General features: G+C 44.1%; 1 protein-coding gene across 1 annotated transcript in view; it reads left to right on the top strand.

The window, feature by feature from the left end:
- Positions 1-24,357, top strand: part of cdh4 (cadherin 4, type 1, R-cadherin (retinal)) — a gene marked incomplete at its 3' end in the record, with an annotated part of 176,150 nt that overhangs the window by 148,624 nt on the left and 3,169 nt on the right. The window contains exons 8-14 of the mRNA XM_079218426.1: positions 567-739; positions 9,190-9,327; positions 14,549-14,734; positions 15,018-15,271; positions 19,114-19,265; positions 23,085-23,321; positions 24,097-24,330. Coding sequence (XP_079074552.1) covers positions 567-739; positions 9,190-9,327; positions 14,549-14,734; positions 15,018-15,271; positions 19,114-19,265; positions 23,085-23,321; positions 24,097-24,330 — 1,374 coding nt within the window. The remainder of the gene's footprint in view (positions 1-566; positions 740-9,189; positions 9,328-14,548; positions 14,735-15,017; positions 15,272-19,113; positions 19,266-23,084; positions 23,322-24,096; positions 24,331-24,357) is intronic.

The following is a 24,357-nucleotide window of genomic DNA, read 5'->3' as shown; positions in this document are numbered from 1 at the left end:
CGGAGCATTAAGGGCAGCCGCGGTGCCGCGAAAGGCTGAAATAATGGATGGTGGAAATTGCAGAAGACCCAGCGCTGCTCATTACTAAATGGACTCTGCAGAGGTGGAAACTTTGCCCCACCAGTTTTCTATATACAAATGACAGAACGGCGCAGCCTGAAATAGGGGCTCATTTAACAGCATTTGTTTGTGTTTTTGTGCCCTGTTCTGGAATAGCTCTCACACTAAAAGATGCTCGCTAAAGAACAGAGAATGTCACAGCAATTAGCAAAGTCTGATTGACTTGACTTTTCTCTGAGCCCTTTTCCTTCTCTTTGATATTCTTTTCATGTAATAACAGTAGTGCGAGACCTTCATTGTACCATACATAATTAAAAAAATGTGCGTGAGCAAAAGGACCTTGAAAAGCACATCTTTGTATTTTTAATGAATGTCGCAACATGTTTTTTTTTTTTTTTCATGTCTTGCTTGTGACTCAACTTGACCCCTCTCTAGTCTACGTCATCTACTTTTCAGATTATTCCATCTGAGTCCCGCCCCCCAGCTCACTGGCTTTCTCTCCACAGGCTCGTCTGTGATGCAGGTGACAGCCACCGACTCGGACGACTCCACCACAGCCAACGGCATGGTGCGCTACCGCATCCTGTCACAGACGCCCCACAGCCCCATCCCCAACATGTTCACCATCAACAGCGAGACTGGAGACATAGTGACGGTGGCAGCCGGCCTGGACAGAGAGGTCAGTGTGTCGCGTTGTGTCGCTGTCCCTCCCACCGCTCGGCCGCTTTGCATCTCATTTGTGTCCACCTCGCCACCAGATGCAAGTCGGTGACTTGACGTCGTATTATTATTCTCTTGGCCTTCGCCGGCTTGGATGATACATTCAGGGGTTAATGTAGAGAGACAGAGCACAGCTGACTTTTTTGTTTCCACCTTTGAACAGAGTGTTTTCACTCTGCAAAGTTAAAATTGTATCCTGGCTCACACTTCAGATTTGTATCAAATCTGACTCTCGGTAACAAAGGGAATAAGCATGTTTTCCAAAAAAGTAGAACTATTTCTTTACCCACCCAGGCAGCCACCAGATGCACAAAGTCACTCTATTTTGGTTTTACTTGATTTAGGTTGGTAGCCGGCTACCGAGCTGCTCCCCGATGTGCTGAAGAAAAGAACCGTAATATTTCACTCAGCACTTTTGCAGGGACAAAATCCCACATCATTTGCTCACACACGCGCAACAAAACACAGCTGGGTTGTGCTTCACAGATGCTTGTGTCTCCATGAAAACGTCAAGTCAATCAAATGTGGGTTGGCCACAACATAGTTAATGCCTGGTTTTAATGTCTTTATTTGGTCTGACCATTTTGGCTGTTGTTAAATCCAAAAATATTTGATTATAATTACAAATCCCCCCCAAAGAAAATGAAAAACCCTCCACATGAAGGACTTATTTTTTAACATCTGTTTACCACCTTGCTTTTTCTGGATGCACAATGCTATTAAATAGCAACCTGTAAAATTCAGTGCTTCCTGCCTCACAAATCCCAATTTCATCCCTGCATGTCACTGAACCTTAAAAAAACAACAACATCAGAATCACTTTCAGCAGCGTTCGCCATTTTCAAAAATGTCAAATAAAACAAACCAAGCACCAAATGAATTCCGTCGTTCCAGTCATTTGCCTGTTTTCTTATTGTGTTGAAATATAAACGGCAGGCTAATATCCCGTGTTTTTCCCAGTGCGTAGAGCAGGGCGGATATATTGGCCACGCAAATCCAGCTCCGCTCTGCTGACAAAGGTGGCGAGAGCTTTTTCTCCATTGTCGCCTTTTGTCTGTTTGTCGTATGTCTGTTCACCAATCCACACACCACCACCACAATACACATTGTCCCTGCTCCATCTTCCATCTTAATCTGCTAATGAGGAAGGTCACACTGGGTCGACTTTTGTTTATCCCAAGGCGCATCAGGTGACTGTTGGCAGTATAGTGTTTCATGGTAGATTGTTTCTCTCACACACAGACACGCAAAACCTTCTTTTATCGCTCTGCGATGCAAGATTTTAAAATAAATAAATACAATTGGCAAATACAGGGAAACGTTCAAATTCATATGCCGCCATTATGAGGATAATCTCATCCTCGTAATTTAGTTGGCTGATTTTATTACCGACATTAAAGCCGCGTTGAGTGTGTCTCATAATGTTTATATTCTGAGAAGTCCCGCTGCTCCCTCCCAACACTAAACCCAGCCAGGCGACACTTTTGAAATTAAAACTGGATTTTACCAACAGTAAGGTATTTGGAGAATAATTACGGTTAAAATCCCAAGAACAAAACCAGGTTTTGATAGCAGAAGAGTACAATACTGTACATCAATGCTCATTCTTTATTCCAATGTTTCGCGGAGCTGGCGTGGCATGGCAGCGTCGTACATTTGTGGGACGATATAAAGGAGTCAAGTGAGTGCGAGCCAGCTCTGTGTCCCTGTTTCCAGCTCTTGGCCCTGGCGGCGGCAGTAGCAGCTGATGTGAGCGAGAGAAAGCTCATTAATCTGGACATATCAAGCCAGACTCAGTCCCACCTGCCTCTGATCCTCCCACTAAAACTGGGACACACCTGGGAGTTCATCCACCTGCTTTCAAGGTCATCAACGCAAGCACACAAACGTGCTCAGACACATGGGCACATGCTCGCATCCACTACACGCCAATTCTGTTCTGTTTGTTTGGATGTGGTAAGTCTCACATAGAGTGAGGCACAGCAGCAGATTTGATGCGGTAGATCCATGATGTCAAACGGGATCCACGCTATCAGACCGGTGTAAACACACGCTGCTACACATGCTGCTACACACGCTGCTACACAAAAACATGAATGTGCATATTTGCCATATGGACACCGAATACCTTATAAACACCTTTGCTTGATATTCCACATCGCTTTCTCTCACACTTTAGCTCGTCCACCATGTCGGTGTCTAATTACAATATTCATGTGCTAATTACGGGGTGAGGCAGGTTCTCCCGTGTTGAGGAGACCGGGGGGTACACGGAGGTTAGCCTGGTATCACTTACCTCTGACACCACTGAATGCCAATTATTCTCCCCCTCTCCTCTCCTCTCCTCTCTTGACCTCACATGCTTCCACTGTGTTCCTGCCCAGAAGCTAACAAGCCGGGCAAAGGCGGATAAATGAGGGTTTGACTCTATACGTCCGACAGTAGAACATTGCTGTTTGTACGTGGGTTTATGGTTTGCCTTTAGCATTTAAAAGGTTTGGGTGAAAGTTTAGTTTGCAGTGAGTGACGGTTTGGTTAGAGGGACAATATCTCACAATTCGATACTGTCGCAATGTTCCAGTGTTGATTTGATATGTACAGTATCAGGGTTTTTATGCATTGCCATTCTAAAAGTATTGAGATTCAATATCGCAATTTATTGCAAGTTCTTTTGAAATTTTTAATAAGACTAGACCATGGGAAAAAGTTAAATCAAAAACTTCTAGAGACTTTTACTTTGGAAAATCTCTAAAATGATTTTGTAAAAATGTTTTATTTTTGCCTGTATGTAGTCAGAGCTGTCAAGCCTATTAGTCACTTTATAGAAGCGATGTGTTTTGCAGCACTCTGCATTTTCAGAAATATAACTATTTGAAGTTATGAATGTGGTACTTATATTTTGAAATATCTCAAACTTGTCTCTATCTAGACAGAGATGCCCTGAAATTAAATCTAACAGTAATTGCAAGCAATTATTTAGTTTATTTCCAGCAACCCCAAAATCCTAGAAACAATACATTTATCTGACAATTTAGTCATGTAATTGTTTTATTATTTACTTTTAATTTATAACTCACAGGTAGCATGCATTTAACATAAATGTGTTGACAGTCGTCGAGGCATCATATTGGACGTATTAATAACATTACTGCAAAATGATAACGCTACCTGTCAATGACAGAGTTTGCGTCCAGCTTTGCGTCCAGCTTTGCTTCAGCCGCAGCAAACTCAGCTTTTTCTGCTGTACCAGAAATACAGTCGTCTATCAGTCTACTATGAGAATCCATTTTTAATGAAGTACGAGTCTGGTGCAGCAGGTAGCAGAGCGGGAGATGTCCGGGTGCCACAGCTGGCGTGGATGTTCTCCCTTTGTGCCCTCGCTCCATGGCTGTGGTTCCACTGGCAGGCAGAGCTGTTGTCTTTCATTACCCCAGGCTGTCTCAATCTCCCATGAGCCCTGGATTGGAACGGCCTGGCGTGGCGTGGCGTGGTGGGGCCCAGCGCCAGGCTGTCCACCGGGCCAATGCCAGCTCTGGGTTGGACTGTCTCACTGATGATTAGGACATCGCCTGGACTGCCTCAAGGACATGCGTGCCAACAGCCTGGCTCTATTAGAACCTGCAGAGCCCGACTGGATACAAGTGGACGTCAGTCTTCTTAAACGGGTCTGGGGCTTTGTGTTAACGCATCACCTTGCACCAGAGCTCCAGGAGCCAGACAGCCAAGCCATCGGAGGATTGAGAGCGGGTTGCTGAATGGAGAATATTGATGCATGCAGGTGGATGTTGACTGCTTGTTGCCCACATTCAATCAAGAAAACTCAATAACCACCTTATTATGTGCACCGAGCAAGTATTGAATTGAACCTTATGTTGTCTTCAGAAAACCTGAATTGCCGTACTTATGCCCTTCTAGTTTCAAACCATGTTTCTCCGCCCTTTCTTGTAGATAATGCTTTTCTATTTCGGTCCGGGTCAGGTATTCAACAGCTCTCGGATAAATATTCACTACCGAAGCAAAATCTAGATATCTGCAAGTCCATTCTTTTGTCTGTTCTTTTCCCATGGATAATCCCTCGATGATTTATTGACAACGGCCTATTCTTTAAAGGGCTTTGTCTTATTTGTTTACAATAGAATTCCCCTAATACGTCCACAAAAGGTTGGACCCCATAAGGACCCTTTGGGAAGATGATCTAGGAGAGGAAATACAAATAATTTCCATTGTATCAGAACAAGACATGCCAAAAATCTTTTAGTCTACCTTTAACACCAATACTAGATTATCTCAAATCCATGTCAATGTTTTCCTTTTTATGAAATGAATGTCAGGCTTTTCCCTTCAGAAGTTGCAGTACTGCACATACAGTTTAGCACATATTACCAGAGAGGCAGTTGCACTAAACCGTTCACATGTTTATTCAGGATCTCTCCCATACCCTCTCTTTCTGTATGTAGACAGGATAGCTTTCAGACTGAACTATCTGGACTATACTTCTCTATATCTTAACTATGCTGGATGAGCTGTCATCAAGTGTTGTAGATATGGTCCTTGGAAGGTGAATGCTAATAGGTTTGGTTATCCCCTGATATTCCCCTCTCGCAGTTCAGATGTACTTATGCTATGAAATAGCTCTCTATTTAAAGAATTGGCACAACATTTGCCGTAGACAGAAATGGTCCTCAGACAATATTCCTAACTACATAAATGATAACCCCAGATAGTGCTCTAGCAACACCGTGAGGTTGGCATTTGTGGTTCTTAGCATCTATTGGATGGTTTTCCCTTAATTGTAATAACTTTGTTGATCCGCTGACATTTCTCCAACAATGCCATTTCAATTTCAATTTACTTTGGTTTATGACCAAATGCCAAATTACTAACATTTCCATTAGCCTTTCGTGTTTAGTTCTAATGAACAAATGTTAGCATGCTTCAGCATGTTAGCATTGCCATTAATAGCATGTTCAAAGCACCACGATGCCTATAGAGTCTCACAGAGCCACTAGCGTGGATGAAGACTCTTTTTTTTATATATCAGAGATTTACAGGTGATTACTGCTCCCCTGTCTTCTCTCCTACATACCATCCCCCTTTCTTTCAGTTTGTGACAGCAAGTTTGCCAGAAGCATGTTTATCGTGACAATATTTGCTCACTGTTATATTGTCACGTTCAGAAGGATGATTAACTAAATGTCTTGCCCTGTCTGCGTGTTTTGATCGTGCAGCTTTATTCATGTATGACTCACAGCCTTTATCTATCTAGTGTGAATCTGAGCTGTTTGTGTAAATGTGGAGGCGTATCTAATCAAGTGGATTGTGAGTTTATATCTCAGATTTACAGTACCTACGTATCTGAGTCCACAATGGGATTCAGAGAAAAGCTTTTAGGGAACAGGGCCCTGGCTTGTGTTTTCTTCAAACCAGCTTTGAGCCGTTTGTGTCCTCAACTCAACCTGAGAGACATCCTTGTGAGGGATGAAGAGAGAGGGGGATGATGAAGATGGCGACAAAAGAGACTGTTCTGCATATTTTTGGGACCGAAGTGAAATTAGAAAAAATATTTGTGTAGATTGTGTTTAGTTTTTCAACAGCAACTTGTATGTGTAACTGAACTGAATTCAAATCAGATGCAGTTTAATAATACTGAGATAGAGAAGGAGTGCAGTCAGAAGAAGGAAGGGAGCTGGTCTCCACCAGCACTGGGCCATTTGAGACAGATTGTAAGTGACAAGCTAATGACTGTGGCCACTCGGAGCCTGGCAGGCCGGAACTCAATCCTCAAACGACACAAGTAAGAGCGAGTCTCGTACTCTCTGAGTGGTCCTTTACGGCACGTCAAGTGGAAACGCACACTCAGCTCAGGTATAATTAATTCACCACCGTACGTGTTTCGCCAGAAAACTACTCCTTCTCCTTTTTCTTGTTTGACACCGCCTTACATGTCCAGACCATTATTTCTCCAACTTTGTTCTATGTTCTTCTCACTAAAGAACAAGTCCATTTGCTTCCCAACCATGAGCAGGTTTTTCCACCGGTCCTCTCTGCTGCTTGGCTTGACTAGTTGGGAGAGCAAACATTGATAGCCTGAAGCCGTTTTCTTATTTCTTTCTTCAGTCTCCTGGTTGGAACACAACCTCATTTGGTCTCTGCGGGGGGAAAGGGGGATTGGGTTTTATAGTTGGTGAAGCTCTGTGTACAGGTGTTTCTGTGGCCTCTCACGGCTTTCAGCTTCCCCAGATTAAGTCCGTGAGGCTCAAGGCCTGTGGGGGAAGTCTAGGCTGTTGCTGTTGGTCGTGATACAAGGGGCTTTATTTCCTGCCAGCGCTGGACTCTGATCTAACAGAGAGATTTTCTGTTCAGCACTTCTGTAGGACTCATTAGAGAGCCCTTTATTGGCTTGTTCGGGCAGATACGTTTGGACAGCAAAGTGTGCTTGGCTCTGTGTGTGTGCTCGTGCACGTGGTTACCCGGTGTAAGAGTGTCCCACCTGTTCCCACTCACTGGAGCGTCAGCGGATGTGTATGTGTGCACTAGAAGGGCCATAAACTCACAACTGCTCTCAGATGAGTGATATAACCCTGCAGGACAGCGCACATCAGCCACATCCACATACTGTGTGAGAGCTCCACCTGCTGGCTCAGCTCCAGTCACTTCTCCTCACCTGACCAAAGAAAAAGGCATCCATCAAAGCCAAAGCTTCTACGGTCTTCTACAGCCTTCTATGGCCATCTGGTGCTTTTCTCTGGATTGATGTATGTGACGGGATATAAACGAGTGTGCCGAGAGTCACATTCATCGGCGGCTCTATTTACTGATGCGCTCTATGAGGGGAGATGGTATTGATATTTCATTACGAGTCTAATAAAGGGCAGCCAGTATTGAGTTTTCATTAATAGGGCTGGTTTGGTGCAGATTAACATGTCTGTGTTGCTCATAATGACTTGGAGAGATGCTAAATGGCTCCGGCTGGGTGTTTTAACTGGCCTCAATGGTTTGACTGATCTAACAATCAACTCCATCCGTCACGACCAAAAAATAAGTGAGAGTGAGAGAGGAGATATGGAGATACACAGAGACTGGCAGAGGGAAAGACAGATAGAGAACAGACAGGCGGAGAACACTGAGCAACCAAGATGGAATCAGAAAGATAGCAAGAGATCAAAAGAAGCACAGAATGTGACTTAACAAAGAGAACAGAATAAACCAGAGGGGAGAGGGGGGGGGGGGAATCCACGACTGAAAGAAATGAAAAAGTAAAGCATTAACTCCCCCATCTATTTTTATGAGACCTCTGTCTTTGGTTTGTTCTGGTTCCTTCAGGCAGTCCTTTACATCAGTGCCACTGGCTGTCAAGTCGTTAGCAAGCGCGACCCACCGGGTGAATATTGCGTAACTAGACCGAACAACAAACAAACATTCAAACCATCGATCCAACGCATTGTGGAGGCTCAACAATGCAGCGGCCCTGTGCGCCGCACACTGGCCTGTCCTTGATGTCTACGCTCGCTCCCTCTCTTTGCTCTGACACAATGGAGGTTGGAGCCACATGGATTAATAGGAAGAGAAGCGTCCACAAAGCACATAGGCTTATACTGGGAGGGTAGGAAACACTCTCTCTCTCTCACACACACACACACACACACACACACACACACACACACACACACACACACACGCACACAGGGTCTTCTTTGCAGTGGTGAGACTGGGGACGGACTGAACTTTCAGCACCATGGACAGCGCCACGATGTTGGGATGTGGATGCACTGTGTCTCTCTGCCTCTTTGTTTTGTGGCTGTGTCTAAACTAAGCCTAATGTTTCATGGTGTTTCTTGTCATGGCACTTTAATATTGCAGTGTGGGTGTTGCAGTACACTCTGGGGTGACTCCCCCTCACTGTAACTGGACTAAATAAGGCCCATTCACCTTCTGGTATTATCTGCAGCACTGTGGCGCATCTTAAAGTGGCAGAACCTCCATTAAAATGAGTGATGATCCTGGTCTGTTCCCACAGCGGAAAGCCAAGACTTTTAGGCAATAATGGATAGGCCTTTTACCAACACAGTGATCCCTCCCTGCAACTTTGTGTGTGTGTGTGTGTGTGTGTGTGTGTGTAGGTGTGTGTGTGTGTGTGTGTGTGTGTGTGTGTGTGCGTGTGTGTGTGTGTGTGTGTGTGTGATGTCTATCTGTTATTGAGGAAAATTAGGTTTCTAACAGACTCCAGTTTTTCTGGTGTTCCAGTGAGTGAGGATAATGAGGGGACGATGTGTATGCATGGCTGCCTTTCATTCATGCATTCAGTTATTAATCCATATGGCGTATGTCATTGTCACATGGCAAAAATATTTATTTGCTGCAGCATGTGACGTATTAATCCCGGCGTGTTTTCTCTGCTTGTTTTTACAGAAAGTGTCACAGTATACCATCATTGTCCAGGCAACTGACATGGAGGGCAACTTGAATTTTGGCTTATCCAACACAGCCACGGCCCTCATCAGCATCACCGACATCAACGACAATCCCCCAGAACTGACAGTCAGAACGGTGAGTCCCAGACTTTTCTTTTCCTCGTCAAAATCAGCAGTTTCTTCCTTGTTCACTTATTTGGTATCATAACCATTTTTATGTTGGTTAAAACATGCTCCTTGTTCAACATTAAAGAGTGGCAGTATTTTCATCATCTTGTTGTTTGCTTTAAACATATTATTTAAAGATATCTGAGGAGGATATTTCAGTTGTTTTTCTTTTATGTCAAGGGGTTAGAATGAAAAATAAGATTGAGTCACCCTCCCCACCCCAATCTTCTGTCAGCTCTGCACTACAGTGGCATTGTAAACAACGAATGATATTTGGGAACATTCTACAGCAAGCCTGCACCTTTTGAATGGTTTTACAGTACTACATTCATCAGCCATCAGGGACCGGGAGGAGGGCATAGGAAAATGGCTTAAAATCACACATGGGGACATGTGTAGCTACTTTTAGTGTCTCTTGGTCTAGATGGCTCCGCTATGAGAAACTACCAAAGTACCGAGACATATCAGTGAACATGGTGATCGAAGCCGACATAGTAAAGCTTGTGTCGACAGTGTCGAAAATCACTACAAAAACAGTGTTTTTGTAGTGATTTTCTCTAAAAAAGGGTTATCATTTATATATATATATTAGTTTGTTGAGAGAGAGAGATAATTGAACCTAATCTGTTTGCTTGCTATAACCTAGGCAACTATCTAGCTATCACCAAATTGTTGGTTCTTGCTTTAATGTATTACAATTGTATAATACCCAACGGTTAAACATGCAGTGCGGACCTGTGTCCACTCCTTCTAACATTGAGAGTAATTACAAACATATCATCATCTTGGGCTTTTTTACACTGAGCGCTGGTCTTTTACAGCCAGCAGCTCTTCACAGCTCTCAAAATGTTGGCATCAAGATTAATACTTTTAGCAAAATAAATGTCTCTTCTGCTCTAAAACAGAAAGTAAGATTATAGAATGACGTGATGCGGAAATGCCCTGTAGGTCGAACAAAGAAGAGGATCGATAAGGAATGTAATGTCTATATGAGGTCTGACTCCACCAAACAGTTACACGGTCATTTGAACAATGGCTCATTTAATCTTTATGCTACCCCAATGTCCCATAAAGCCATTATGCTACACACACAGTAGCATATGCAGGTGTATTATTCTTGGGCAGAACAGTTCAAACAGGCATCTCTCTGGTCCCTGCATTGAGCATTGAGATGAAGGAAATGCAAATACAACAGCTGACAAAGATATAGGATACGGACCGCTATAATAAGAATATGAAACAACAGTGACAGATGAAGAAAGGCTGTGCAGGAACAACATATGGAGAGACAGAAAAAAGCCTCTGTGAATGAAAGTGAGAAATCGAGAACAGTTTTGGTGATGGTTGCACTCCTCGCTCCTTTGCTCTCTGTGTTTCTCCTGCCAGCGGGGCCTCTGGTGGCCACGTTTGTCCGCGGGCATCTGGCCCTGGTCCCTGATACCTCCACACTGGTCTGACAGGAAGACATGCTGGCCCACTTTTCCATGACAGTGTGTGTGGTGAGGTGGGGATTTGTACATTTTGAGAGTGAGGGTTACTATAGGTGAGGTTAGTGATGAGTAAGCGGAAGCCCTCCGCCTCATTTATAGCTTGTACTCTCCTGACCACCGCCTGACAGGCCTACAGGATTGTAGCAGCTCCTCATGTGAGCGCGTGGATTTCTTAGATTCCAGAGAGAAACAGATGCTGTCTGCAACCGAGCTCAGAGGCAGCGCGAGCAGTGTGTCAGCGTCACACACTGTGATCCCTGTCTCCTCGGCGGAGCCGTCGGCGGCGTGCATGCCAATACAGTTCCAGCCGCATGCTCTGATAAGAGCTCCCCAGCTGTCAGGGCTAGAGCTCACGGAACAAGGCTGCCGCTCTGCTAGTAGCTGCTCCGTCCCCCCCGTCTGCGGTGCTGGCTCTGTCACCGCTTGTCACCAGGGGGACTCTGGACCAGAGTCCTCCCGCTAGCCAGAAAATGGTCTTGCTGTGCTTCAACAGACACAAGAAAATGTATAAAAATGTATTAGAATTGTACATTGTGCCTGACATATGCAGTACACGGTGATGTATGCTCTTACACGGTGGGAAAACATGTTTTGTCATCTCTTCACTTTACTTTCCCCAAAACCCTCCTTAGCTAATGACTGTAGATTTCCCGGAGCTTGTCCGTAAAGGAGCAGTTGATTTTGGTGTGTGACTCAAAGGTAATGAGTAGAAATGAATAAAAGCGTGTTCTCGTTGCATGTCCTTCAGTTTACCATCCACAGACAGCCGCACATCCTGACAGAAATTGTTCCCCACCAGATGCCATTTGCGCTGCTTGTCAATCTCCACTTTTTGTTTTGCTTCCCACACAAACAACTAGACTCGGAGCAGTTCAGTAATTATTTGTGCATGACAGACGCGAGAAGAATTCATTGCTCTCTATGGGAGGCATGGAGAAAACATAAGCGCGCTAATTAAGTAAAATTGCTTGCGGGGGCGTAACCCGAGCTGATATATAGCGTCTAATTTAAAACAAAAAAAAACAACAACAAAAAAGCCAAATATGTTATTCATTTCACCACATGGGCCTGGATGTGCAATGTTAGTGCTATGTTTGTCATTGTGTGATAAATAAAAAAAGCTTGGTACTTAACTCAATCTATCTAATCAAAGTATCTAATCAAGTGTATCAGCCAAAGTGTACACAGGGTTTTTTTTCAGTCAGCTAACACTGATGGGGCTTGGAAGACTTGTGGGGTTGAAAAGCGTGAACTTAGACATCTATCTGAATAGAGTGCTTTTTGTGATTCACCTGTAGAGATGCCGCTTCTAAATAGCTGAAAGAGTTGGAGTGCCAGAGATTATTCACCACTTTCGCCTGCTTCCAACTCCTTGACTTTGATTTGTGTTAAAAGAAGAGCAGACTGCTAGGAAAAGCGGCTTGATGTGTCTGTATAACATGAAAAATGAGACTGCTGCTAGACGCCGGTTGCCAGTAGCTGTATCTTTATTACACTATAGTGGAGACATAACAGCGTCTTAAGTGGACTGATGGCAGTCTGATATTAGTATGAGTCTCTTTTGGGACATTTATTGGTATATAATGCTGTCGTTACCCTTTGGTGTTGTTCTCAATACCCCATGAAGGAAAAGAAGAGCTCTTTTCGTCAGTTTGAGCTGTGGCTCTGCTGTCTTTCATTTGCTGAGTCAGTTTTCAGTAAAACGCCAGTAGATTTCCCCTGCTGGGCAGTGCACCTTGATGCAGATTTATTTTCTTAAACGGTTGGGTTTCTGTACAGCATTGTAGCCACACTGATTTCCCCCGGCTGTATCGCTGTACCACTTCAAAGTCTGAAGGTGAGTCGCGTTCATAGACAGTTTCAAACATGAACTGCAATCATTAGAAATTATCCGGCATCAGTGACCCTTTAGATGGGTTCCGTGTAGTGCTGACCTTCATACATCTGCAGTCCATTGGCATGTTGAAGGCTCATAAAAAAATACCATGGCACAATTTGTCAATGTGGATGCTTTGAATGGTGAAGTTATAACAGTAACGTTCTCCCTCAGGGTCAACATCTGAAGGCCTATCTGAGTGTCCCTACCTCACCCACTGCCCCAAGGTCTTTAAAGTTAAACTATGTTTGAAAGAAGAAAAAAAACAATGTATTCCTTTTACAGATGAAACATTTCATTCATAAGCAATAAAATGCACCTTTGCTCAATTTAATGCACTCAGGGTTTTTGGAGCCACGGTCTTATTTGGTCTGCCGACAAAACTTTAAGCAAACCACGTAAAGTTTTTATACAAAGCCTTAAGGGGCTAGAACCTGTGATACTGACTAAACCTTTTGTGACATAGCAACTCACAATAAAGTTGAACGGTTCTTTTTTTATTTTGCATCATTTTAATTTAATCTTCACTGCCAAAGTAGGCTGACGTTTACCGATTACCTACCAGTGAATCTTATTCGCCCCGCTCCTTTTCCACCTTCTTTGTGACTTCAAAACCCTTCAGAAACTGGAATTCTGTGTCTGTGGTGGCTTATCAATGGGTCCACATTGCCGTTTAGTGAGAGTGGCCATTTTGGAAGAGTCCTCCCCGACAGTCAGCACCATTGCGTATGCCTCTGAGTGAGCGCACTCCATTTGGCCGTCTGACAGCGCAGCCCAACAAGCTTGGAAGCTTCGTGCTGGTGTTTGTTGCTAAAGCCCGGGGTGGAAATGAAATGGAGGAGCCCACACACAAGAGACTGAGAGTGCATATTTAATTTGTTTCTGTGCTTATCAGCGTGGTCGTACTGCAAGGGATAGGAGAAGAAGAGTATTTGCACGCAGGAAGGGAGGGAGGAAAAAAGAGGAATGGGGCGGTTTGGACGCCGCTTCAATCCCACGATGATGAAGCCATTAAAGTGAACAGCATCTGGCAGACACACCCCATAAACAAGTTAACGCTTCACAAGAGGAAACGCGGATTATTGCCTGACAATGTGAGCTTTTAGTGGGGAAGTGTCTGTGTGTGTGTGTCTACCTTGGAGTGCCCATCCCCCTGGAGCTTGATACATCGCTATAGAGAAGGACATGCATCCTTTTTGCGCAGTGATTTCTTCTTCAGGCTCTGCAGCTGTAACCAAGTTTCCTCCAGAGTTAGTTCAGAGGAGAATTGTTTCAGATTGCAATATAATAAAGATCATTAGTCAAAGATTATTCCTACCGCTGCCTTAATTACAGTACTTATCTAATTGCTTATTAAGACATAGATTTGGTGAAAGCACAACATCTAAATTAAATGGGTAAACACTTAATTGAACAAATCCATTAGTTCAAAGAAGAGTTTCATATGAGCAGACATGGTGTGGAATAGGGGACAGCATTAACATAATGGGAGATATGATTCTCTATTATCCACATTTAAACAAATACGTCTCCTTCTGTCTGCTGTCGTCCTCTCCCATCTTTCTAATTTCTGCCCCATTTGTTTTGCTCTACGCTCTCGATGTAATGAGCATTACTGGCATGACCCTAAAAGCAGTTTGTTTTCATAATAACAGTTATGGAAAACGCCAAAAGATGGATGATGACACAAACCAACTTTGAGATTTTAATAAATCAACTTATTAGCATGCATTAGCTGACTGCTGGAGAAACATCAGCATAATGTTATCCCTCCCATCCTGCCTGCTGTCACCTACCCTCCCTCCCTCCCTCCTGCTCTGTAGTTTTCAGGGGAGGTGCCGGAGAACAAAGTGAATGTGGTGGTGACTAACCTGACGGTGGTGGACAGGGATCAGCCCCACAGCCCCAACTGGAACGCCGTCTACCGCATCATGAGCGGAGACCCCTCTGGACACTTCACCATCCGCACCAACCCCATCACCAACGAGGGCATGCTGACGGTGGTCAAGGTAAAAATGAAGCCGTGCGTTCGGCTTTTCCACACACATCCCGATATCTGCTAGTTGGCTTGGATCTCCATTGTTATTCAACAAGGCATCTTGCGTTTCCACCTGCTCTAAAGTGCCAGATGTTGAGTACTTTGGTCTCACATTGTTTTCACTGAATTATATGTCATTTCTCAAATTGGAAAACAATTGGAACTAATCTTGCAATCAGCCACACTCATTTCCCATTTTGTTTTCGGTATCTCTCTCGCTCCCCCCCGTCCCCGCCTCCTCTGCTCTTCTCTAGGCGGTGGATTTTGAGATGAATCGTGCCTTCATGCTGACCGTGGTGGTTTCCAACCAGGCCCACCTGGCCAGTGGCATCCAGTCCTCGCTTCAGTCTACAGCGGGAGTCACCATTTCGGTTCAGGACGTGAACGAGCCACCCGTCTTCCCTGTCAATCCCAAGATGATCCGCTTTGAGGAGGGTGTGCCCGCAGGGACCACGCTGACCGTGTTCGCCGCTCAGGACCCTGACCACTTCATCCACCAGATAGTCAGGTACTTACAAATGTACCGCAGTGTCATGAAACCTATACCTACCTGTATTTGTTCGTGTTTTTTTGTTACTCTTGTTAAAAGAGGAAGGAAAAAAGGAAAACAAAAAAGGCACATCGCAGTGTAAGTAGTTACAAAGGGCCCCAGTGTAGTTAAGAAGTTAGGTAGTACACACACACACCATTGTATCAGCTAGCCTTGTCACATGATGATCAAGTAGATAATTGACATTGGACAATATACACTAACAAACATTGCCCAGCAATCATCATTGCATATCTGTATATGACTTGCACACTTATGTCTTCGTGCCCCTGGCACAACGCATTCTGGAAGGTTCACTTACTTTGGACATCCTGATTTGCATGTTTTGACAGGACCTCCTCAACCTGAAACATCCAAATGATCTTTAAAGCTGCCTTAATTAGTTTTTTTGTCTTCATATAAATTACATCGTATAACAGATGCATTCAAGGTTAACTAATTAGAGTAAGTGTCATAAATGTTGATGGAACATGAATGTGAAAGACAATGTATTATTACATTAACAGAGAGATCATAGGAATCCTCCACCAATAAGTGGGTTTTTGGAGCATTGATACATTTTACTATTTGTTAAATGTCATAAAGTCCCAATCGATTCTTTATAGTGATGCATGACATTATTTTTATTGGATTTATGTGTACTTTTTAAAAGTTTTAGTTTCTGTGGGTGACACTGTCATGTCAGCCATCCCTGCTCATGCTACCAGCTGCCTTCTCAACCTGTTTAGTTCTAACAGCCATCTGTTGCGTCCTGTTTTCAATGAACGGGACGGTTCTTGGACACATTTGCAGCTCAGGACTCACGTTAATGTGAGCACCGCAGCTTCCAATATGTCGCCCACCCTGTGTACTATATGTATTTATTTTTCAATCAGTGTGTCACCAGTGTTGTATCAGTTGTGAGCAGTTCTGCACCGTTTATCCTCTTCGGTGACATTCTCAAGCGACCCTCCGCTCACGGACCGGGCTCCAGTTGCCTCCCTGTTGCCAGGCGACTGGTGTAAAGAGGTCATCCTGTAGTGAGCTGGACACTGACTGCCCTCCTTCCCCATCTTCTCTTCCCCCTCATTGAACCCATCCGTCATCCATCCTTCCTAACTGGGGTGGCACGCCGCGGGCACCGTGCCATCCAGGCATCGACCCTGTGTCACAGAAACTCCCACATACCCACTAAGGTCCAGCGGGACCGTTCCATGCCGTAGCCAGCTCCAACGTGAGAGATGGATTTTTCTTAATGTCAGTAAGATGGCCTCTTCCACTGAGAAACCCAGTTGAAATGTTACTGAATTGATAGCGAAGGAAGGAGTGGGAGGTGTCCTCATATACACACAAACACTGCACAGAGGCTTTCCACATTGCAGGTTTCTTCTCCTAAAGAGACACGCCATGGAAACTAAGTGGGCTGAGCTCCTCTGCTCTTTGAGCGAAGCAACCCCTTTTTTTTACCCTCTTTTTTCCGCCTCTCCCCTCCCTCCCGCTGACCCTGTCACTTTCTTCTCCGTCAGTCTGTGTGTCTGGTATTGATGGGAGCTCAGAGCTGCTGTCTTTTCCAAAGCAGCTTGCCAGCAGACGCTCAGCTCATGCTCAGACAGCCTCATCTCTGCTGCTGCTGCTGCTGCTGCTGTATTCCCTTCAGGTGACCTCACTTGCACCCTGACTGAAGTTCACAAAAAGAAAAAGACACCGAAATGCAGAGCCGGAGACTCACAACGTGCACACAAGCTCCCACAGAGGATGAGTGAAAGGCCTGTGCGTGAGCAGTGGATGGGAGGGAAGCCAGCTCATGTCTCTGAATCTCTTGCTTTTTCCTCTCTCTGGTGGAAAAGAAAGATGATGTGAGAGTGAGCCTTTCTACCAGCAGATTGTACTGTTAGATGTGATTTAAGTGGCAGAGTGAACTAATTTGTGTGTGTGTGTGTGTGTGTGTGTGTGTGTGTGTGTGTGTGTGTGTGTGTGTGTGTGTGTGTGTGTGTGTCTTTCTTTGTTTATTGGAAAGAGTGCTGGTTGGTCCTATAGTTTAAAGCCTGGGTTTAGGAGGTACTCCGAGAATTCAGTATTGCGCTTCCATGAAGACTTAAGAGAGACAAATTAGAAAAAGAAAGGTCGAAATCGAATCAGCATGGGTCGAGACATCCTGACATTTACACAATGTCTACACAGCCTGCAGAGCAGAAGAGCAGAGCAGCCCCAGTCCTCAGGCGGCGTCTTCAAGTGATTCACGCACAGTATTGAGTGTACTGTACGACATCTGCGTTTTGGCAGCACTCAGAACTTTCTCAAACATTTAGTCTCAAGTACGGGTCCACCTTCAATAAAGGTGGATTCTACAATTCCCACAATGCATCTCAATGCTGTCTTTCATGGGATGCAAGACTTGTCATCAGTGGAGTGCCCTGTAGTTAAGGTTGGAATTAGTAGTACGTTTAAAGGCTCTCTCTACAAGAAAGCAAATCTATGATTGAGGGATGGCTTCTACACGGCTCTCAACATGGCGACGGCAGTGCAAACAACAGTGCTGACAGAGCTACTGTGTTTACCTGGTTGGGGGGAACTATATATATAGATATACTTTTTTTCAGAGGAAAGGAACAATCTTTTTTTATTAGCAATTATCCTAAAAGTAGGAAGTCTCAAAGTATCACAGCTGATTTAACTGTAATGTAGGCTTTGTTTTTGAGCTGTTAATGTGGGACAGGAGTCTCCAGGGCCCCAAACAGAGCATTAAGGTTTAAGGGGTTAAGACAATTTGCTCTGCCATCCGCACATGCAGACAGCAGGAGGTGACATCTTGTTGGCACAGGAAGGAGATGAGAGTCCCAGGCATGACACACAAGCGTCAGAGTCTAACCTGCAGGGTAACATCAGATTTTAGCTAACACTGCACGACAATCTCTTTCACTCGAAATTAGATTCATTTTCATCTATTTATTCAATTCTCTAAGGAAGAAAATGTGAAAAAATATGACGGCTGGTATCTGTCATCATGTCCCTTTGTCTGCCTGTTTACTAAGTGTGCAGCAGCCTAGACGTGAGTGTTTGTAGCTTAAAGTGGAATTAGTTTTCTCCATGCCTGTGAGGCTCAAACTAACCATCGTCAGCCTCCAACGCACTGTAAATCAGCCCCCTCATCACGTTTTCTAGCAACCATGCTTACATTCAGACCTCTGATCTCGCTGACGTTTTCTCGCTTAGATCTTTCACCTCCTCCTCCTGTCGTTGTGGTGACACGCTGACCATCTCACCTTCTAGTGAGCCTTATCGCTTGTCCGCGGTTAAACATCCCTCATTAGACCTGGGAGCGAAGCGCTTCCTTCGCTCTGCAACTTTTTTTAGGACTCGTCATAGTCGTTAATGGGATTCATGGGATTAAATTGCAGCTGTCACTTTCCCCTCCGCTGACGTATCGGACGGTGACAGCGACGAGAGCTGCCGCGGCGGCTGTGTGGGTACAAAGAGTGGGGAAGTTGTTAAGACCACGTCTTGGCTGTTCTGCATGTGGGTTCAGGTTTTCATCGCTCTTCGTGCTAATGAGCTGCTGCTATGATAAGCTCTGTGAACATATGTTCCACTTTCCATGTCACTGTAATATATCAAAGGTGCTCGCCTGGTATTGCTTATTATGGTAATGAGTGTTCAACCTGGTGATGGGTACTTTGGAGTAAAAGATGCAGAGCTGCTGGAATTCAAGGAACAGTTGGCTGCAAAAGTCAACATCTGGCATTAGATTCCATACTATTTTGTGTTTGGATTAATGAAGTATCCGGCTTTCTCGCTGTCTCTGTGGATGTGTGCGTGCACAGGTACTCCAAGCTGTCAGACCCGGCTAACTGGCTGAAGATCAACAGGACCAATGGCCAGATCACCACCATGGCCCTGCTGGACCGGGAGTCCATGTACGTGAAAAACAATGTGTACGAGGCCACATTCCTGGCATTCGACAATGGTAAGTCGGGTAAGTCACGATGTGTGTGTTGTGACTCTAAATACACAATGAAACAGTATGGACATGATTTTCAATCCACCGCTTTGGTCGAGACCCCAAAAAATCCCAGCAACTATTGGATGGATGTCCAGTACATTTGGACCCCAGAAGATGAATCCTATTGACTCTGGTGATCCCCTGACTTTTCTTTATGAGGTTATGGCATTTAATCAATATTTTGATGGATTGAGTTTTCATCCAGCAACATCATCAGGTCCCAATTGTTCTTTGTAGTTTCATGACCAAACACCCGTACATGCCCATCAGCCACCGTGCTACTTTTAGCAAATATTAGCATGCTGACACACTAAATCAAGTTGATGTTACAGCTGCTAAACATCAGCATGTTGACGTTGATTTTAGTATGCTGATGTTAGCATTTAGCTCAAAGACCCACTACATCTATGAACCGCCTGAGATAGCCGCGAGCAAAACATTACATCAGCTATATTGTAATGTTAAGAACAATACATCAATCATCACCTGACGGAACAGGAAGCTGCTTAATAAATTGTTCATCATCATTCATCATTCGATTGAAAGTACTGTAGCACAGACGGGATGAATGCAGTGGATGTCATTATGGGCTACAATGTAGTCAAGTAACACATTTTACTGGCATATTTCTCACTACGCTGGCACTTATCATCCAGACATATTATGAATCATAATTTATTATATCACAAATTGGGTCCATAACTTCAGGCAAGTGTCGCTTGACATAACAAGTGTAGATTAACTTGCTTAAATAAACTGGAAACTCATTCTTGTCACTAACAGGTCTAACGCATTACATAGGTTAGCACCTCAAAACTGAGCAAGGCTTCCCATTTTACTTCATTTAAAAATAATTTTATGGACCAGAGCTCCACAAACACAGAGCAAACAGTTGTGAATTTGTAACATGGAACTCTGTGAATGGAGGTTGAATTTTCTTAAATATGTCACTGTTACTTTATACTTGTTAAGTATAGTGTACATAAATATGTACCCACCTCCATTGCCCTGCGTTCTGATGGAGGAAAAATTCTGCCAATGAAGGTCTTGAGTATCGGCCTCAGCTGCTGCAACAACGTATGAAGTTTAACTAAAGCACTACAAATAGAGGTGCTTGCTCTGTGTGTAAGTAGGAGGGACCCAGGTGTTTTTACTCCGGTGAGAAATGAGGGATTGGTTGCCCCGAAGCACACCAACGTGAGCTCAAAGTGTTGACTCCCTATTGATTCTGGAGCCCAGTGTCAACAAGGGGATATATTCCACTTTGATTGAAATTCTCTTTACTTATTCTACTCAAGCGAAGCGAAAGAAGCAACAAAGCACCCAGCCAATCATAACCGACAAGACGGTCGATGGGCCTTGGGGCCTGCCAGGGGCAACAGACCTTTACGTAGTTGATGCACCAAGTTACTGTCTGATAGAGGAGAAAAAGTTGAAATATGAAACTGATGAGCTACTGGGGTAAACTATACTGCATTGCATCAGGAATTTTGTTCGGATGTCTGTGGGCAGTGGGTTGTCAACTGAATATCAAGGGTACAATATATCACTGCAGTCTGTTTGTTCAGCGGAGTCGTGCACACACTTTCTTCTTCTGTATTTGTAATGTTACGATCATGCAAACATCGTGCATTCACTTGGGTTAAAGTTCAATCGTATAGTCAGCAAACTGTAGTAAGTATTAAAAGTGAGTGTTCCTTTTGCAGAATGACACATTTTAGATTGCAAGAGTTAAGGATTGCTCACACACTACAAAGGTGTGTTACTGAAGCTCTTGATTTACATGTTTACAGATGTGGAACATATTTTATTACATTGAATTTAAATGATTTTTTTCACATGGGATTTTGCATTAATTTGCTATATCGTGTCATATTGTTACTAGAAAAACACTCTTATAAATATCATGCTATCAATTCAAACCATGTGAATTAACCCATACTCATGCTCGGTTATTTCTGTATTGTTTACTTTAATATAACAAATCTTCATATCATATTACAGGCAGATATGTTTGGCAAGTAAGTAAGTAAGTAAGTAAGTAAGTAAGTACAATTTATTTGTACAGCGCCTTTCGCAGACCAGGGTCACAAGGCGCTTCATAATTACAATAAAACAATACACAGATTAAGAAGTACAAACACATTTAACTTAAAAAAAGGCCAAGACAAGTAAAATCTTAATTGTCAAAGTAACTAAAGTGCTCACATTAATGTTGTGTAGTAAAATGTAGAATAGATCCCTCTGAAATGTAGTAGAGTAGAAGTACCTCACTTTATTTATTTTGTTCTAAGTACTGTACTTCAGTCCATTTAGCACTAGACATTAGAATGATTATCTGATCACATCCACGGATTCACTTAATTTGAGAAAAAATAAATCCAACTTTAAGTGTGTGCCGTGCTGCAGCACACTGCAGTCTGTTGATCATTTTAATTCTGCCCATATGTTTATATCAGTCATTTGGACCACATTCCAGTGGAAACAAACACTTTAAAATGAGAGCGATTATCAATTATGAGCCTTTGTTTTGCAGATTGCCCACACTTCTGCCAGTGCTTGCATAGCTTTAAGCCCCTGACAACTTCCCATTTTAAGTAATTCCCTATCACATTCAATATTAATGACTAAATAAGAAACAATCAAAGTGAGATTTTGCAAGAAAATATCCTTCTGTGTTATTTATAATGCGTTTGGAGCACTCAATAATTCTGCTAATAAGCTTCACTTTGGGTGTGTGGTTTGATCAGATTATATCACATAAATAAATAACCCCATAACTGTCCTGTTTAGATTCAAGTGTTGCTAAATCCTGATCAGCCACAACAAAGAGTGGGATGAGCAGAGACTATCTCACATGTGAAATAACCAAAACTTCATTGAGAAAATACATTTTCAGGGCCTTTAAATGTTCGATTCAACAAAATCAGACAGATTGCGTTGAGTTAGACTTATACATGGTCAACCTCCAACTCGAGTTCAACTGCATGATAAAAAAAATAGACAGACCAACAAGACAACTTCCAGTTCACTTGACTTTTTTGAAAGCAAGCAGTGCACTAAAAAAGAACAACGATTATTCCCAGCACCAGCAACAGAAACAGTGTGGCGGAAAAACAACATTTCTCCGTCAGTTAAGCGCCGTAATTAAAGCACATAGGAGATTTGCTGCAAATGCATAAAACATCAAAAACATGTCTCACATCCTGATGGTTCTGTTTTCCGGTCTGGCAGCCGTGAGAAACCTGAATTAGTTATGATGAGCTTGTGTTGCTGGATGTAGTGACGGGTTAGCGTCATTTCCCAGTGGGCTTTGCGAAGTGCAGATAACAGCAATCTCCATGTTAGCGTCGCCCCATAATCAGGACGAGCCTCTCCTGAGCCCGTTTCAGGAAGCAGCCACGTCTAAACACGAGGACTGGGGGAAGAAGATGTATGCGTCCTTTCATTTGTTCTGGCTGTTTTGTTTTGGTGCGCTGTACAAATGTACACAGTGCTGCCCCTCCTCAGTAAACACAACCTCTCTTCTTCCCAATTGTTTACGCCTCATTTTCTCACTTCCACACATGAATCAGCCAGAAACATGCCATTGAATATGAAGGATTGTTTTTGCTTCCTTCTCATCACGCTGTCTCTTAACTCCCTATTCCAGCTTCTTTTTTTTTCTTCAAATCATTTCATCTGTACTCTGCCTCGCCGCCGTTCGCTCCTCTCTCGGGTCGCCACATTATTATCTCGCCATCTCCTCCTTTGATCTCCTTGCCTCCTCCCCTTCCACTCCCCTCCCCTCAGGCTCGCCTCAAGCCAGCGGGACGGGAACCCTCCAGATCTACCTGATCGATGTGAACGACAACGCGCCGGTGCTGATACCCAGGGAGTCCCAGGTGTGCGCGTTCGCGCGCCCCAACTCCAGGGTCAACATCACAGCCGCGGACGCGGACGCCGACCCCAACGTGGGGCCCTTCGTCTTCGAGCTGCCTTCTTTCCCCGCCAGCGTTCGCCGCAACTGGACGATCTCCCGACTCAGCGGTATTTTAAAGGCTGCACATTGTTTTTACTGCGGCTCCGATTCATACTGCAAATATTTCACCCCACCCTTGTGATGTATAATTTAGGAGGTATGTGGGAATGATATATTTAGCATACCCAACTGAATTAAACCATAAACGTAACAGATGGGATGCAAAAGCCCTCTACAGAGTATCTGGCGACATCAATCAGGGGACCAGGGATTGCTGTAAGCTGCGAGTGAAGTCCAAGTTTAACAAAATGTCTCACAAAGCTCACAGTGAGAGACGCGAGTGCCATCCAGTGTTGACGTACGATCCATCGTTTGTGACAAATGAGATCCATTCATCTCTCTGTCCCCCGAGCAGCCGATCTGTCACCTAATCCACCCAGATGGATGCATCACAGCAGTTGTCTTGAGGACAAATCTGGTCACATACCTGGATTCCTCTCCCACTGAGGCTCTTGTCTTAGCTTGACTGAGTGATAGATGCTGAAGGTCATACGTTCTGTTTTCTTTTCATATCTCTCATGCCTCTTCACATGCATACATGTCAAAATGATTGCTGCGCAGTTTGTTTGGTCGTCACTTTAATTTATTGTATTCGTACCTACGCACATGATGACATGATATCCTACAGTAAACATATGTTATTCCCCCGCAGTGCACTGTCTAATCTTATTTTCCCCTTTTTCTTCCTCTCCTCCCACTCACTTCCCTCCATCTCTTAATGTTGTCCCCACTTCCCACTGTTTTCTCTTCATCGCCGACACGCATCTCACTCCCACTCTCCAGGTGACTACGCTCAGCTGAGGTTAAAGCTCCCTTACCTGGAGGCCAGTGTGTACGAGATCCCCATCATCGTGTCCGATTCGGGGAACCCTCCTCTGTCCAACCGCTCCGTGATTCGAGTCAAAGTTTGCCCCTGTGACGACAACGGGGACTGCAGCGCCACAGGGGCCGTGGCGGCCGCCGGCCTCGGCACCGGGGCCATCATCGCGATCCTCATCTGCATCATCATACTGCTCAGTGAGTACAGCGGCGTGGAACGAGCAA

The sequence above is a fragment of the Taurulus bubalis genome (genome assembly GCF_910589615.1).
Source record: "Taurulus bubalis genome assembly, chromosome: 5".
In the NCBI taxonomy this organism is placed as follows: Eukaryota; Metazoa; Chordata; class Actinopteri; order Perciformes; family Cottidae; genus Taurulus; species Taurulus bubalis.
The sequence above is the reverse complement of the archived record's forward strand: the minus strand, read 5'-3'. Positions and strand labels throughout refer to the sequence as shown.